Raw genomic sequence first — 13,389 nt, forward strand, 5'->3', positions numbered from 1 at the left:
GGGAGCCAGGCCTGCACTTGGCTGCCAAAAGAACAGCCTGACTCCTCTTCCCCACTGGGCACATTGAGACAGCTCAGTGAACACAGATGGGTTTCCACAGGAAAACGGCGCAGTTAAACTTCAGAGGCAAACTGAAGCTTTGTGTTTGCTTTGAGCAGACAGACTCCCTGGATATTCTAACCAATATGCTTCTTAGTTCCTTAGTTTAAAAAACTGCACCACTGTAATTACCATCTGAATATAATGGAAGAAAACAAAATCAAAACCATTTTACCTGGTGGAGAGGCAGCAGCAACGTGGACTCATTGTAAACTGGTAAATTTCCTGCAAGTAACTGGAAATAAAGGATAGTACATGTTTTACTTTTCAAAAACTATTACAGCAGGCTTGCTACCTATCAAAACACCATAAAGGTCTTCCAGATCTTCATTATTTGCAGAGTTTCAAACTAAGTTCTAACACTCTGCAGCTCCCACTAAAGTATCCTGTTAAGATGACATGCAGCACAAATGCATTTTGATTTATGATCATAATTATTTTCTGTTAGCTAAGAAAGGCTGCATGAAAGGATTCAGCATACAAAGGAATCGGGGGCCTCCATCTGAATTCTTGTTCGTGTGCAGTTACTGTGAATGAATCAGGCTACAGTGTGAGTTTGAATAACTCTTAACAGAATTGGTATAATCACAGTTGTTACAGGCATGTATGCACAAAACTTGCTGCCAAATGTAGAGCAAGAAACAGCACCCAGGATATTTGTTTGTGGACAGGAAATTTAGGTCAGTAATTTTGCTCCTGGTTAGAAGAATGCACATCCAAAGTGGAATATATTACTGTTTCTGTATGAACAAAGGTAATTAAGTTAAATTCATTCCACTTGGCTTAGCTAAATAAACAACTGTTTTGAAACTTGGATTCATCCGTAACAAGTCTGTGACAATGAGCTGTGTTTATAATTCACTTAGCTTTGCAAAGTACAACTGGTTACAGTGTAAGATTTTTAAGTTAATGATTTGGGGAAGATTCCACAGTAAATTAATTACAACAGACTCATAAGCAAAGCTGATACGTGTTATTCCCTGAATTGTGTGACTTCTAAACAAAGTTTAACTTCTATATTTCCAGTACTTTACCTGACTGACCTTTAGTATGATTGTTTTCTAATGGAGAACTCTTGTCATAAGACATTAAAATTAAGTCTTGTTCAATGGCAGCTGCAAAGATGATTTGCCCTTTTGTGAAACTCTACACAATTTATACACAGCCTCACTGACCTTTCTGTAGCATAACCAATATATGACTTCTCTGACATTTAAAAATCAAGGTAGCAAAAATAACACAGACCATCCACACCGTACCTCCTACTGAAAGCTTGATCATGTAAAATGTTAAACAAAAATTAAGTCAGGAATTACAAATATGTATGAATATTAGAACAAGTACTGCAGAACCCAAGTCAGGAATTTAATCCTTTCCTCTTTGGCAGCAACACTTACAAAAAGCTTTAAATTTGAAAACCAACTCTCAGATGCAGTCTACAAAAGGAAATTTCAGATACACTGGTGCCTCTCCAAATGCAGGGAACATTCTCTGGCTTGGGAGGAGGATGACAATAAGAAGTAGCTTTGTGCACTGCTACAGATTGAGGAGTTCAAGTAAGTGAATAATCTGAGAAAAAGTTATGTCTACAAAGAATTTCAGAAGGACTCTGACTTACAGAAACACTCAATTTCTCTACATGCATGAAGCTGGGCTGTTCATAGCATTTATAAATAAAAAAATGGCCCAAAATAGGTTGACTTACATAATTTGGGGTTTTTTTTCCTTGGTAAAAGATGCATGAAATCCTTGTTTTGTTTGTTATCTCAGAGGCTGGGTCAGGCAGGAAAACACATGACCTGCCCTCAAACTCATTATCCATTTATTTTCTGAGAATATTATATATCCCTTCTGTATTCCATGAGCATGTATAAACCTGCAACCATTCTCAAATAGTAACATAAAATAAAGACCAGGCCTATGGCTTTTATAAAACTTAAAAAAAAAAAAGAGGAGAAAATAGAAAATAAATTTCAACTTTAGACAATTATTACATCAGTTAAAAACACAAACCAAAAAAGCCTTATTGATACATTATCTTGTAAGGATCCAAAGCAAAAGACCAGACAGATTTGTATCTAATTTACTATGAGAGTTTTATTTCAACCTATTTTAACAACTTCTTATGAAGACTTCTTGTTAAGAATGTTCTCACCTGCTTCCCTCCCTGCCACTCATGTAAATTATCAACTGGCTGGTCTCTCCAGATTTTTAAATTGCAAGCATCCAGTCACTTTATCTTGGAGCCAGTACTTCAGAATATTCAATCTTGCTGACATAAGTTAAAAATGCAAAATGGTTATTGCATAAGTTATATAAAATGTTTAGAAAAATGATAAAATTTTAACATGACACTAAAATACTAATTCAAAGTATCCCATTTTCATTAAAAACGTGCAGTTGCCAATACAAAGAGTCTTGATCTGTTAAAATATTTTCCTTTAAATAAACAGCTATGGATAAAAAAAAATTACTGTGGCACTTAATCAAGGAGAATTTTGTTTTTAATTGCATATCATAATGCTCCAATCAATCAACACACGTTCATCAGCAGCAGGGGCTGTGCCTGCAGTGAGATCCTGTTTGCAGGGCAGAGCATTGCAGCTCTGAGCAGCTCTGTCAGGGCGTCAGGCGCTTGGGGTCCCGCGGGAACATGGAGGTCTGGCGGACGTTGTGCAGCCCCAGGTACAGCATGGTCACTCTCTCCAGCCCTACAGCACAGGAAAGCAGCCATCAGCACTGCCAGCCTTTGTTCAAACCCCAAAGGAGCTGCAGGTCCTTCCCAGCAGTGAGCATAGCCCATCATGCAGGCTCTTCCTGATCCTCAGGCTATAAGCACCCCAGCCACGATGGGTGGAACCCAGATGTTTTTCCATACACCTCCTATGTTAAGGTTTCCACCTGCAACAGCTTGAATGCAGAGTTAATTCTCGTGGCATCTCCTGTTTGGCAGGCACTTTGCCACAAGGACCATCTACTCTGAAGAAAAGATGCAGCTTCAGCTTCCTTGATGTCAGTTCTGACTGGCCTAAATTATTTTGGACTACCTGCAAATGTTGCATGCTCCCAAACAGATGAAGAAGCAATCACTTATTTCTCTTCACTGCAAAACACCTTCATCAAATACACAGAGAGCAGTGTCTGCTGGTATGATGGTGACTTTGATAAATCCATACATTATACAGTATTTTCTCGCTTCCCTAAATGTTCCTCACTGGTCAAATTTGAAAGTGATGTGCCTGGCTAGTGAAGTGGCACATTTTCTTGTGATCACCCTCTTTTTAAACTCGCCAGACTGTGCCATTAGTATTTTGTCTATTTATTTTAAGAAAATACTTAAATTTGAGCTTCTCTTCTTAAATTCTCCAGGATAAACAGCCCCACATTTTTACCTAACAAGGTCACTATTCAGAATTTTATATTGAACTCTGTTTGAGACTGAGCAGTGTAAGTTAAGCTCAGGCTAAACAAAACCAGATACTTACCTATTCCACCACCTGCGTGTGGAGGAGCACCAAACCGAAAGGAGTCAATGTAAGCCTTTATTTTCTCCAAATCTAGAAAAGAAAAGTATTGGTTTCTCACCTGCTTGATGAACCCCAAGCCAAACATACAGTGTGACTTCAGGACTACAAGCACAACAAAAAAAAATTACAAACTAACAGTGGGGTTTTATTCATTGAACATGTAAATTGTCCAGAGCTAACTAGAATTTATGACTGTAGCAGTTTTGTTATACAATTTGATTAATAACTATTCAACAAGGTGATGCTGGAAGATTTACTAGTTTCTTAATACTCCACTCTAGAAGGTTAAACAGACTTAAATGGATTAACAGTAAGAATAAAACAGAACTCTGATTTTACCACTCATATAACCAATTCCACCCCAAATTCTTCCTCTGCAGGACACAAATCAAGTCATGTCTTAAGTTCTTTAAGTTGCCTTCTTACCAATGCCATGATGCTTGGCTCTTTCTGTCAGCAGCTGGGGGTCGTGAATTCTCTGAGCTCCAGACAAGATTTCTTCCCCTCTCATGAACATATCATACGAGTTAGAGGTTTTCTGGAAACATAAAAAGGACTTTATTTCCTACCTACAGTTCCACAGTTTGTAAATATTTACCTCTCAATAACTTAATTTTCTGATATCCAAAGTTGTAAAAAACATTTATTTTCTGCTAAAGTGTCTGCTGCCCTGGAAGAATGTTTTTGCCACTTTTCAGTGATGGCAGCAGTGTTTGACCATGGAGATCTCTTCATAAAGCTCTCCCAGTTTTTGCTCATTTCTTTCTGGTATGTTTTCACCAGTGAAGAGTAACTGAAAACACTTGACAAATCATGTAACCCTAACCTGCTCTTGTTATCATAATTTTAAATTACAGCAAGGCTGGAACTAAATTATCTTTAAGGTCCCTTCCACTCTAAACCATTCAATGATTCTGTGGTCATATTAATACACTTTATCTGTATTATCAAGTTATCCCTACATGGAATAATTTGAACTAAAACAAAAACAAAACAACAACAACCCCCAAACAAACAAACCAAAAACAAACAAACAAAACAAAAAAACACCAACAAAAAAAATCCACCACATTGACAACAACCAGGAATTTTACTTACAGGGTTGGATGGGTCTGGCATTGTATAAAAAGGCCTCACAGCAAGTGGATATTTGTCAAGGATATAGAAGTCTGTGTCATACTGAATAAGAAATTTAGAACAGTTAGTACAAGAGAAAACTACATGGAAAACAAATTACAAGAGAAAGACAGAACCAGTCAATCTTTGAAATAAAATTTAAAAAAACAATCCCAACAGCTTCCCACAATATTGTCTAAGTTATCAATAAAAGTGGTGCATTCTTTCTCAGTTTTTCAATACTATTTATATAAATGCTGAGCAGTAAAATGTGTTGCTGTAACAGGTACTCTCCCCCCCAAAGATCTCATCTTCTCCTATAAATTTTGCTAGAATCTGGTTTGCTTTTTTTTTTTTAAGTCTCTTAAGAAGTGGCTTTGGCACATACTATCCTGTTTGGTCTCCCCAGTACAACATACGATAGAAATAAATATACAAGATTAAAAATGGTTTGAAACTGCTTATTAATGACAAAAGACAAAACTGACAGTAAATGAAATACACAACACCAAAATGTGCTGAATGGAGTCAATTAAAAAATGGTAATCACCAACTCTTGACAAATTCTGCAAGTTCTGAGATACCATTTACACATAGGTATTTACACCAACCCTATGACTCCACAATATCAGGTTTCAGATTCAGTGACAAATTTATTTACTCTAAAATAATTGTTACCTTTTCCTTTACCAGGCGTCCCAGGAGCTTTTCATTAGGAGTGCTGAAAAAGATTAGCATCATTAAAATGAAGTGATTTAAACTTGTACTGATGATACACTTCACAAAGGCCAAAACACTACAGAGCTGCTGCACCCTGACCCTTAGAAAATCCACTTGTTTCTGACTGGTTTGGGTTGTGCACACAGAAATTGCAGAGATAAAGTATATTTATTTGTTTCTAAATATTTTGTATTGGTCCTAGAAATCCCTTAAATTAACTGGTACCTAAAAATATTCTTGCTTTCAATGTAACTTCCTCCTGGTTACCATATTCTGATTACTAAAGAACTGTGTACTCTATTTCCTATTGCCATACATCTTGTATATAACACAGTAAGTGAGAAACACATGAACAGTTGTTGAGGAAATGATTTTCCTCCATCAAACTCTTATGATGAAAACTTTATTTGATGCACAGATCATTAAACTTAAAATCACACAGTACCCTAATGGTGCTGGATATACTATGGGGAAGAACAGAACTGTTTTAGTTCATTAAATGTCTTTTATATATAAACTGCTAATTAAACTATCTTTCAGTAAATCAATGGGAATTCATAAAGATTGCTTAATCATTTTCCTGAGAGGTGGAAGGATGTTATTTAAAGGAAAGCCTTAAGGTAGCAGAATAATTTTGTTTAATCCCATTCAAAGACAATGTTGTAATTCACATGAAGGACTGCAATTGCTGGACAAACAAACACTTCCTTGGAAGGTTCAAGTTGCTCTCAGTTTATGTTGTCAGTTATTTTCTGTCAGATTTCAGTGTTTGTACCTACAGTCTATGTTAAAAGAATGGATTATTTTCACATCCACTCATTTACTTGTCAAGAGATCTGGACAAAAGTGCTGTTTATTCCCCTAAAAGCTGTGCTTCCTTATTGAGGGCTGTCAGGTGCTCAGTACTAAACTGACACTGCACTTTCCCAAGACTGACACAGTTATGTCCTGCCAAGTACCTGAGATCCTCCTCATCTCCCATCTCCACACCAGCCTCTCGAAGCATGGCCACGCCTTCACGGTATTCCAGCCTCAGAGTTGGCTCCAGAAACTTAAATGGCTCACACGGGAACTGTTTGCTCACTGTCTGAATTTCAGTTTGGAATCTGCAGACAAAGAAACAAGAACAGAAGCCAAATACAAAACAGTCAAGAACTTGCACCTAATAATGACTTTGTGATTTTTGCCACAAGAGGTCCCTCTTGCAGCATAAAAAACTGTATTGAAACCACTTCTGGAGAAATTCTGTAATGAATTGTTTCAACAAAGTTAATGCATCTACTTCACTGACATTAACATTTTACTACTACTTCTGTTAATCCCTTTTGTAAGAAATAATAGACTAGGCCAAATTTTCACAGTAAAGACACTAAAATCATCCCTTTGATTTGTAGTATGTACCTGGGTTCTTTTTTGATTTGAGTAATACCCGAATATAAACAAGACATTTCCTTCTGGACAGACAAAGATTTGCATTTCTACTGGCAAAACAGTCTAATTTGTAAGCAAATAGAAACCACTTCCTAAACTTCTAGCCTGGCTTCTAAATGAGTTAGACTGTAAATAATGGAAAATAATCCTTGTTGTTATCATGGAACAAATGCAGGCTAGTACAATCACACCGATTAAAGAAAACTTTCTTATACAGTAAATATTAAAATAGTTTTTGCAATAAAACAATCTACCAGTAGTGGCACAAAAGGAAGGACATTTTAAATAAGGATGGATCATTTCTCTTAGGAAAATCTTTTAACAGCAGAAATTAAGTTTCTTAGTGCAAGCCAGCATGCTCCAGGAGATGCTAGAAGTAGTTTACTGGCCTGTGGCTTGAGTGAACCTTAGAAGTCAGGCATAAAGAAATAGTTTAGAGCAAAGCAAAAATGTTTCAAAGTTGTGTTGTAAATTAGATTATCAATGATTATCTGATGAACTGAGGATAAAAGGCTTGCCTACTGCATTCCACAGTGCCAGAGATGTCAAAGAAAGTTGCTCATTAAAAGAAGGAAATGCTTTTATTACCTTTCCTGAAGCCCCTTGAATATCTGCACCATGGTATCTGCAATCTCATCTACCACTTCATGATAGTGATAATTAAAAGCCATTTCAATATCCAGACCAACAAACTCAGTCAGGTGTCTGTGTGTATTGGAGTCCTCAGCTCTAAACACTGTAAAATTAAATAGAAATTCTAACTGACCTGAAATTATCATTCCAGCTGGAAAAATAACAATCATCATTTGGATTAGACATGAAAATTCTCACTGAAAGACACAAATATAACTAGCAGCCTCAGAGCATCATTTGTAACAGTGACAGCATTACTGCAGCTGTGGTACTCAAAGGATACAAGATAGACACAACCCATAGAGAGGCAGGATCTCTGCTTAGACCCACAGACACAAGTGGAAAAAACAGCCAAGCTTTCAAGCACACACAAGCTTTCAGATTTGAAAACCGCCTTTTTCAGAGGAAGTGGACTTGTACACGTGTCTGTCTTCTGGGATAGCACCTCAGTCTGATATAAACACATCTTCCCATAAAGCATGACTCATCTGTTAGTGATTACCAAGAAATTTAAGACCTTCTGAATTACTTGGAATTTGTTTGTTTGTTTTATACATTGTTATTGACTTGCTTTCAGCGTTTACAGGTTAGGTATCTCTACACCATTTGAGGTCTTAGAAGAAAACTATTGTACTGCCACCTAAAGAGGCCATGTCCTATCAGCTTTTGAGAAAGAGAGCATGAGACAGGAAATTATTCATTTTTTATTAGTTACTGACAGTTAAAAGTAAGCTTGTTCTAAGTAATGCTATTCGGTACATGTACAGCAACTTCTCTGTCAACTTTACTGTCATCAGTCGCCTCAACTGAAATTTGGTTTGGCAAGTGAAAAAACACCAAGTGAAATGATTCAAAGCTTTAGTGTGTGTGTGTGTGTGTTATCTTACTTGTACCACAGCTGCTAAAAGCCACCAGGGCACACTTCACACGCTGCATAAAGCAAAGCTTTTCTTACCTGGCCCAACGCAGAAAACCTTTTCAAAGTCAGCACATATACACATCTGCTTGTACAGCTGTGGGGACTGAGCTAGGTAGGCACTGGTTTTGAAGTAGGATACAGTAAACACATTGGCTCCTCCTTCACTGGCAGCTAGAAAACAAGTGCTTTTGTAAGGGATTATTGAAATAAAATTAAGCAGTTATTAAAATAACAATGTAAAAAATCAATCAGAAGTAGAATGATAGATTATAGCTCTTATATTTAGAGATCAGAAAAGTGATTTTTCTTCAAAGCATATTAGAGGAAAAAGATATATCTGCATCCATCCATTCATGCCAAGGTAAATTTTGCAGCTCAGGACTGTCACACCTTATCTTGAAAATCTGCAAATTTGGCTGGGGTAGTTGAAAACGTTACTGTTTCAGCTGACCCTCACCTTAGAGTGAGAACAGCAGAGAATACCTGTCTGTACTAACACATCCACCTGCATGCCCCATGTCTGTGGAAACCAACCTCTGCCGTGGCTCAGGCTGCCAGGGGTTCACTGCAGAGCCCGAGATCAAAGAGCACATCCAGTTTGGCCAGAACCATTCTCTCTAACTGAAGGCATAAATATCTCTCACAGCCAATTCCAGATCTACCAGAGGGCATGAACCAAAGCTACAAAGCTTTGTTCAGGTTTGAGGCAATTTTCATGGACAGCTACAGGAACAAGGATCACACGCCTTTCCCTTACTGCAAAGCATCTACCAAAACTGCATCACTTCACCTTGCCGATTCCCAGTGTGTGACTTAAGAGGTGCAGTGGCCTAACACAGGTAACTTTTAAAACCCTCAAATCTTAAACCAGTTATGATGTTTAAATTGGAAGTTTAATGAGGATTCCATTGACTTGACTTAGTTCATTTTACAAAATATGATCTCATCCAAACAATGGGATGCTTGCTTGCTTCAGTGGTACACTGCACACTTCCTCAAAGGCCCTACATAAATCGTTTGAGAGCCTTTTAGTACTTCATACTATACATCTGTCTCTATAGGAAAAAGTAATCTAATCTTCTAGTTCAATGACACTTTCCATGTTGAAAGAACAGTTGCTTACATGCATTTGGTTAAAAAGCTCCCTTTTTATCTCAGTCAAGAGATGTCTTCCAAAACATAAACACAGAAACACAAAATTCTGTAAGCAAGATGTGCACTTCATGAATGTACATACAATAGCACAGGAACACAAATGTTCTTCTCTGATTTTCCATGCCATGTATCTTAGTGGCATCAACAAAACCTCAAAGAGCGTCAACAAGATGGAAGAAAAACCTCCATCAGCAAATGAAGCCATTGGACTTTTGAAAACAATACAGTAAATCAAAAGAACTAGAAGCAAAATCTGTATTTCAGACTTTAAGGCTGAAGCTGTTATTCCACATTTCCAAAAAGAAGGTGGTCTATCACCTTCTATTCTGCCACATTCTCAATGCTAAAGAAGTGACAAATTGTGCCATATACCATATGTTTATTGCAACATCTTTATGATGGAATCTGCTTTTAATCTAAATTAGACTTTTTTTTTTTAGTACTGAGAATGGAACAGGCAGTGTTCAACACTGAGAACACTGATTTGAAGAATAATGCATATGATCAGAATTAAACATTCATATGCATTGCAGACTACATAAATCAGGTATATATATAATTTTTCTTGTTATTCTTTTAATAGCCTAAGTCAGGAGAAAAGTAAAGACCAACTCTTGACACCTGCACAAAGTTTGCTATGTCGCAAGAAAGCAAAATTTAAAATTTCTCAGCTAGAAAGGAAATTTATGTTTTTTAAATAAAAACTTACTAAATTTTTGTCAGATAGGTACACTGAGCAAATATAAAAGAAGCACACCTGCAGCTGCTGGATCACACATACAATACCTGAAATGATTTTGGGAGTCTGAATTTCCACAAATCCTTTGCGAATAAGAGTTTCTCGGAAAAGCTGACAAATACCAGACTGAAGGCAGAAGATTGCCTGACTAGTGGAGGTCTACAAGAAGAAGATAAAATAATGAATGCTATGTTAGTTTTTCCTGACTCTATTACTTCTTCTGGACAGCTGGAAGGATGAATTCCTTCCCTCAGGAATATTTGATTATTGTATCTGCCTAAACAGTGAAAAGTGTGAATCCATAATTGTCTGTTCCACAGAATGAAATGGGAAAGGAAACCAGAGAAATTATTAATTTCAATTTATAGCATATTCCGTTATAAACAAGGCACTGTGGTCAATTCTACATTAAAAAAAAAATACCTGATTTATGAGATGTGCTTCTGCAAATAAAGGTTTTATAGTAAGAAATTGAATAAAAGCACTAAATCTATTAAAAAGCTTTCAGCACACTGAACTAGAACACTAGAACAGCTGCAGAACACACAGTGCATGATAAAAGCAAAGCCATTAATAACTTACATAAGGTAGAAATATCTGTCTGTTAAAGGCTACAAAATACGTTTTTCATGTATAAACACAGCCACAGGTTAACCATGTACAACATTGCCACAAAAACATCCAAAACCCAAGGTCTACACCTCCAACATTTAAGCAACCCACAATAACACCTGCAGTTCCTTTTTTCACCTTACTTTAAAAGTGAATTTAGCTGAAAACAGAAGTCGATTTAACTGAATTGATAATTTTCTTTTTGTTTATGCACGTGACACAACTGAGCTGCTCATCTGGGCTAGCAAATACCTACACTAAACATTCCTGGAACACTTTTGGCATGAAGAACAAAACAACCACCTTAGTGACTGCTGCCAAGACTGCGAGGCGTCAGCACTGAAGCCATATCTGATTTTGTGCTTTCAGCATCTCAAATGTGACACTGAGCAACCTAAAAGGGTACAAAACGACCAACGAGTTCCTGCAAAGGAGCAGGAGAACGGTTCTTTACGACAACCTGCGTCACAGCACTGTTTACTTCTCTTTCTGAACAGCACCCAGCTCCTCAGTTAGGGTAAGAAAGGCCTTGTGGGCTTTTTCACATGACTCCTCTACCAAACCACAAAACAAAAACCCCCAACCAAAACAAATTATACAAGCAGCCAAATTTAGACAGACAGGAGAAACACTGAAATAAAGCTACATCCATCATCTCTGCAAGATAAAGACATCCTTTTACCAACAAACCCAAAGAGAAAACTGCAGTAATGCTGCAGATCTGCAGCTGTTTGGAGTTATTTGCTGTTTTAGCTGACCAATGAACTATTTCAGGTAGGTAAGTGGTTGAGACTGGTAAATAATAGCAGTTCTCACTGTCTGATAAACCATGTCTGATAGACCACAACCACTGCTCCCCGTGTTCAAAATGAAGGAAATGAGGTTTTGAGCAACAGTTACAAAAGTACCAAAAAGTTTTTCACCTTTTTCACATTGGTCTCCCAGAATCAGACATGTGGTAAGACTCTGCCTGAGTTATGGGCATAATTTGAGAGTGTTACATCCAAGTATCAGGATGACTCAAAGGGATTTTTTCTTCTTAACCATCTCCTACTTGAAAGGTGAAAGAGCTGACAACTTTTAAGTCACATTTCAGTTTCCCAATAAAGTTTTTGATGAAATTTTGATGACACATCTAAAATCGCTAAGAGAGAAGATGTGTAACATTTACATAAAGCAGGATAAAAACAATGCCTCTTCTACACTTGGTGTGAACCAACAGCAGTTTCATTCCAGTGCAGGTGGGAATGCAGTAGTAAGTCTAACAGCCCCAGGAAAAAGAAAACTGGTTGCTAAACCCAGTCTGAAAGCAATTACATGGTCAGACAAAACTGTGCACAGAAACACAGCCACTCAATACCTAACACAGCTCTCCAGTAACAAAGGTTCATCAGGCAGGAAGTCCTCCTGTTCCTTGTGAGGGCAAAGATTCTGTCTTCCTAAGCCATCTATAATGATAAGTTTTGCTTAGAAACAGCATTTATGAAAGCAGTCAAATTCACAGCACTGGACACTGATGCTTTTATTTAACTGCAGACCAAGAAGCAATTCTCCATACCTTAAATTAGATCTGACAAGACCACTCTTCTTTCACCAAAGGTGGCTGAGTTTCAGTGTCCATTCATTCAGAGACTGCCAACATGGATAACTGTTGGGAATTTGTGATACTGCAGCCTCCTTTTAAGAATTAAACAGACCCACAAGACATCTGAGATAAGCTCCTAAAGAACTGCATCTGACAATCTGCAGTGGAGTCAAATCAATGACCTCAAAAGTTTTATGTGTCACTACAATTTCCAAGTATTTTTAAAATGAAGAAAAAACTTTTCAGATTTAATAACATTTTTTGCACTTTTGTGATGTTCAGAACACAAAGAGAACAAATTCATTTGAAGAAAATAATTCAGTGACTGAGATGCTGGCATACATAGCAATGCTTGTACAATGGTAAGTACCACAGTCACAATCAGATCTTCCACACTCAGGTACAATACAGCAAACTAAAGACAGAGACTGCTGTCAAAACGAACTGAATTCTACCTTTGCCTTAAGATTTTGCCATGGCATTCTTTTTATGTAGTGTTTATTCCAACAGGAACCCTTCCACATACGTATTGACAAACTATCATAGCTGAGACTACGGCAAAGATAGTCAATATTGCTTCAAGAATTAATTAGAAACAGAAACAAATTTTTGACACTTAAATGCTGTTGCAGTTAACAATGTTAATGTTTTAACTCAGTCTGCAAAGTTAATTTTACAGATAATCTCATTATTTTCAATAATCACCTTTGTTACAGACAGCAAAGAAGAGTTACAGACAGAAGAAAAGTTTAGGGAACAATGCTGAAGTATGAGTTTCAGTCATAACCTCACTCTAATTTCACCTGTGTGTTTATTGTTAAGATGCCACAAAGGAAGATAATAATGACAAAAC

At 37.1% G+C, this 13,389-nt stretch overlaps 1 protein-coding gene across 1 annotated transcript in view; it reads right to left on the reverse strand.

Moving 5' to 3' along the window:
• Positions 1 to 2,585: 2,585 nt before the first annotated feature.
• DARS1 (aspartyl-tRNA synthetase 1) overlaps positions 2,586 to 13,389 on the reverse strand; it is a 36,331-nt gene continuing 25,527 nt past the window's right edge. Inside the window, exons 8-16 of the mRNA XM_063400987.1 lie at positions 10,387 to 10,498; positions 8,482 to 8,616; positions 7,482 to 7,629; positions 6,422 to 6,568; positions 5,421 to 5,463; positions 4,725 to 4,805; positions 4,053 to 4,164; positions 3,585 to 3,656; positions 2,586 to 2,810 (exon numbers count right to left, since the gene is read on the reverse strand). Of these exons, the coding sequence (XP_063257057.1) occupies positions 2,719 to 2,810; positions 3,585 to 3,656; positions 4,053 to 4,164; positions 4,725 to 4,805; positions 5,421 to 5,463; positions 6,422 to 6,568; positions 7,482 to 7,629; positions 8,482 to 8,616; positions 10,387 to 10,498 (942 nt within the window). The 3' untranslated portion in view covers positions 2,586 to 2,718. The remainder of the gene's footprint in view (positions 2,811 to 3,584; positions 3,657 to 4,052; positions 4,165 to 4,724; positions 4,806 to 5,420; positions 5,464 to 6,421; positions 6,569 to 7,481; positions 7,630 to 8,481; positions 8,617 to 10,386; positions 10,499 to 13,389) is intronic.

The sequence above is a fragment of the Prinia subflava genome, chromosome 6 (genome assembly GCF_021018805.1).
Source record: "Prinia subflava isolate CZ2003 ecotype Zambia chromosome 6, Cam_Psub_1.2, whole genome shotgun sequence".
Taxonomy (NCBI): Eukaryota; Metazoa; Chordata; class Aves; order Passeriformes; family Cisticolidae; genus Prinia; species Prinia subflava.